This window comes from Ursus maritimus, unplaced genomic scaffold, assembly GCF_017311325.1.
Source record: "Ursus maritimus isolate PB19 unplaced genomic scaffold, ASM1731132v1 scaffold_2, whole genome shotgun sequence".
Lineage (NCBI taxonomy): Eukaryota > Metazoa > Chordata > Mammalia > Carnivora > Ursidae > Ursus > Ursus maritimus.
In genome coordinates, this window is record NW_024424452.1 from 36,591,900 (window position 1) to 36,595,266 (window position 3,367).

Genomic DNA, 3,367 nt, shown 5'->3' on the forward strand with positions numbered 1-3,367 from the left:
CCCCCCCCCCCCTCGCCTCGCTCCGCTGCCCCCCTCGGACCCTGGTCCGGCGGGGAGACAGCTGTCGTGATGGAGGGGCGCCTGGAAGGGGCTCCTCAGCCCCCACAGGCCTTCCGGCGGCCGCAGCCCTGGGCCCCATCTCTCCTCCAAGCTCGGCAGAGACCCCGTGCCAGGACCCCCAGCCCACCCACTCCTGACGCCTTGCCCACAGACACTGTGCGGCGCAGTAAGCGTTTGTGGCCGTCACCAACCGCGCGCCGGGCGCCTGAGTGCGCGAGACAGCTGTTAGGCACACACCTGCCGGCAGGCCGGCCACTCGGGCTGGACGCACAGCTGCGCTTCCGGCGGAAGTTTCATCTTTTCTGAGGAAAGAACGTTGAAAACACGGGTTAATAATTCTTGTGTAAGATTTTCTTTTCTTTTTCATTATTTTTTAAAGTAGGCTCCACGCCCAGCATAGAGCCTAACACGGGGCCTGAACTCACACCCTGAGATCCAGACCTGAGCGGAGATCAAGAGTCAGACACTTAACCAAGACTGAGCCACCCAGGCGCCCCCCCTTTTCTATTTTTAAGTCATCTCTACACCCAACATGGGCCTTGAACTCACAACCCGGAGATCAAGAGTCACAGGTTCTACTGACCAAGCCGAGCAGGCGCCCCGTTAATTTTCTTGTTGAAGCTGCTAGAGCCAAAGGTACACACTTTGTCATGATGACCTTAAGGCCTTGAGGATAAAGAAAACTGGGTGGAACGACTCCGATTGGGGCAGTCACTGGGAATCCTGGTTTTCTGACACCCCAAACTACCTGTGCCTGGTGAAAGAAGCTATCTGGGACCCTGAGAGTCAGCGTTCAGCCCCTGTCATTCAGCAGAGCAGACCTGAACGACACATCGAACCAAACTACCCTCAAATGTGCCACAGGCGTCCCACAACTTCTATTTCTTCTCTTTTTTTTAAAGATTATTTATTGCGGGCACCTGGGTGGTTCAGTCAGTTAAGCAGCTGCCTTCGGCTCAGGTTATGGTCCTGGAGTCAGGGGATCAAGCCCTGCATCTTGCTTCCCACTCAGCAGGGAGCCTGCTTCTCCCTCTGTCCCGTCCCCCTGCTCCTTCTCTCTCTCTCTCGCTCTTTCTCTCTCCAATAATCTTAAAGATTATTTATTTATTTGACAGAGAGCACAAGCAGGGGGAGCTAATATGAAACTAATATGAAACACAAAAACGCTTCCTAATAACTGGTTTTCTATTCTGTTTATGTCAAGGGAACCCATTTTCAGTTCAATAAAATTAAGTCTTGGCAAAACCTTATGAGTGTACATGTGTGTGTGCCCGTGTGCGTGTGCATGCGTATACGCATGTGTGCGTGTGCATGAGTGTGTGTGCATGCATTGTGCACGTGTGTGCCCACGTGCATGTGTGTGCATGCGTGTGTGTGTGGGTACACACAAATATTAACACACTCTTCTGGAGCAGTCTGTTTTTTCATCTGATTTTCAAGAGACTGATCTGTAACCAGTTAAGACCTCTTAGGATAAAGGAAAGGAGAGGAAGTGAATTAGAAGGGGAGTCGCTTTGAGAATGGGACGGATCTGGGGTGTTTCCAGGTTCCAGAGAAGGCGCCAGCGCACAGGACAGATAGAAGACTCTGGAAAGGTAGGAAGGCCAGGGCACCAAGCTCCTCAGATGGTGTGTGTCCCTTGAGGTGTCTGAACCTCAGGCTGGGAGAGTCGAGACGCCTACAGCTCTTTTATACTCCCCCCTGTGACCCCCATCCCTGTCTGCACCTGGGTCCTCCTGCTGGACCACGCTGGGGAGCCGCTCCCGCTGCCTCAGGGCCTCCAGGCCTGCCAGGTCAGGCAGGTGGCAATGGCTACGCATCACCGTCACCAGCTGGCCCTGCGTGATGGCCCGGCTGCGGCAGCCCAACCGGGCCTGGTCCCGGCACATCCAGTACACCTTCTCCCCGGCCGCCTTCTCCTTTCTGTAGAGGAAGGACTCGTACACCAGGAACCTGCCCCCGAGGGACGTCCTCAGGAACTCCAGAGGCCGGAGGGTTCCTGGAAGGAAGTGGCAGCATGAACGGGGCGGCTCAGAAGCAGGGTGCAGAGCCTGGGCGCCAGGGACAGAGGCCGTTTCCTTTGCGCCACCAGCCTGCCCCAGGAAACCGCAATCCCCGCCCCCCCTGCCCCCGAACCCGCTCCGCTCTCTGCCTCCACACCAGCCTATGCTGTGGGGCCCTGAGGGCTGCAGCTCCAGCTGCCAGCCCAGGGCCCGTGGCCCTGACAGCCTCGAGGACAGACAGGCTGTCTCCTTCTCGGGGCTTTGGTGCTGCCTGGGAGGCTGGCCCTGCTTTCCTGCAGGCCTCTCCTGACCCGGCTTGGATTCCACACTTGCTGGCGAGCACCCCAGTCAGAGGCTGGGCTGGAACATTCAGCGGAGCCCATGGCTGGTTGGGGCCATGCACAGGGAGCCTCCTGGCTCTGTGTCCACCCTCCCCTTGGCCAGCTGGCAAACAATCGACTCTCTCTTGAGGCTTTTAAGACCTTGAATTGAAATGTCATGCGCTGTTGGGGTTTGGGTGGCTAGAGGGAACTGGGGGTGAGGGAGGAAAACAGGCATGAGAGACCCAGAGAGGGGAGACAGAGGATCCCTGAGGTCCAAGAGCATCGCCCCATAAATGGGTGCTGAGCACTTCCTGTGGGAGATCATGCCACCCCACCCCCTTCCCTCCAGCTGTCTGCGTGGGTTTCTCTCCAGCCAGGCAATCCCAGACTAGCACCGGCCATGAGTGTGGAGCCCCCGTGCAGCCCTGCCTTAGGGAGCTCACGCTGCGGGTGGCTAGACCCCACCAGGCACAGGGCTGCGGACAGAGGGTCCACAGGAGCACCTGCCCCGCTCCATACCCTCTCACCCGCACCTGAGCCTTCCCTCTGGGCTGGGCTGGGGATCTGCTCCCTCTGCCTCAGGGCCTCCAGGCCCCCCAGGTCGGGCGGGTGGCAGTGTCTGCGCATCACCATCACCCGCTGGCCCTGCGTGATGGCCCGGCTGCGGCAGCCCATGCGGGCCTGGTCCCGGCACGTCCAGTACACCTTCTCCCCGGCCGCCTTCTCCCGCCTGTAGAGGAAGGACTCGTACACCAGGAAGCTGCCCCCCAGAGGGGTCCTCAGGAACTCAGGGCCTCCTGGGGAGAAACGGGAGAGGTGGGTGGGGGCGGAGAGCTGGGAGCTAGGTCTTGGAGTTCAGCGGTGAGGTGATGGGGGCCCCTGTTCTCAAAGCAAGAGCAGCATAGCTCCTGGGCGGAGCAGACCCGGGAGGACTCCGCCCTGAGACAGCAGGACTGAGGTGAGGAGGGGAGGGGCAGGAGG

The 3,367-nt window shown here is 59.1% G+C and overlaps 1 protein-coding gene across 8 annotated transcripts in view; it reads right to left on the reverse strand.

Annotated features, from left to right (window-relative positions):
- FLYWCH1 (FLYWCH-type zinc finger 1) overlaps positions 1 to 3,367 on the reverse strand; it is a 27,763-nt gene that overhangs the window by 3,161 nt on the left and 21,235 nt on the right. For 7 of the 8 annotated variants that reach the window (XM_040635466.1, XM_040635465.1, XM_040635464.1 and 4 more), the window contains one exon: positions 298 to 362. In XM_040635466.1, coding sequence (XP_040491400.1) covers positions 298 to 362 — 65 coding nt within the window. Of the gene's footprint in view, positions 1 to 297; positions 363 to 1,786; positions 2,060 to 2,919; positions 3,184 to 3,367 lie in introns of all 8 variants that reach the window. The other variant, XM_040635469.1, reaches the window with a different exon arrangement.